At 54.0% G+C, this 311-nt stretch overlaps 1 protein-coding gene across 1 annotated transcript in view; it reads left to right on the forward strand.

Moving 5' to 3' along the window:
- The first annotated feature begins 181 nt into the window (after positions 1–181).
- Positions 182–311, forward strand: part of LOC119586548 — a 58,792-nt gene continuing 58,662 nt past the window's right edge. Inside the window, exon 1 of the mRNA XM_037935307.1 lies at positions 182–274. Within this exon, the coding sequence (XP_037791235.1) occupies positions 182–274 (93 nt within the window). The remainder of the gene's footprint in view (positions 275–311) is intronic.

The following is a 311-nucleotide window of genomic DNA, read 5'->3' on the forward strand; positions in this document are numbered from 1 at the left end:
GAGGATTGCCACCGCCAGGTGTTGTGTATTATGTTGTCTATATGTATGTACGTACGTGTCTGCCTGTATAAGTGAGCGCATTGGCAGGGTGAGCTCCGCGCAAGAGACCGCCTGCCCCCAAGCGTCCGCTTCGCAGAGTTACGCAGACTTCCTCTGGACAGGGGCGCGCCTTCTCGGAGACATGGTGCTCGACCTCCTCGCGTTTAGGAACGTCTTTGCTTTTCAGAAGGGAATGTGTGGTTTCTGCACTTGGGCTTTTGGCTCGTCCTGGATGGTGAGTGGATATCATCATGGTTAAATGGTCTCGTACG

This window comes from Penaeus monodon, chromosome 21, assembly GCF_015228065.2.
Source record: "Penaeus monodon isolate SGIC_2016 chromosome 21, NSTDA_Pmon_1, whole genome shotgun sequence".
Classification (NCBI taxonomy): Eukaryota; Metazoa; Arthropoda; class Malacostraca; order Decapoda; family Penaeidae; genus Penaeus; species Penaeus monodon.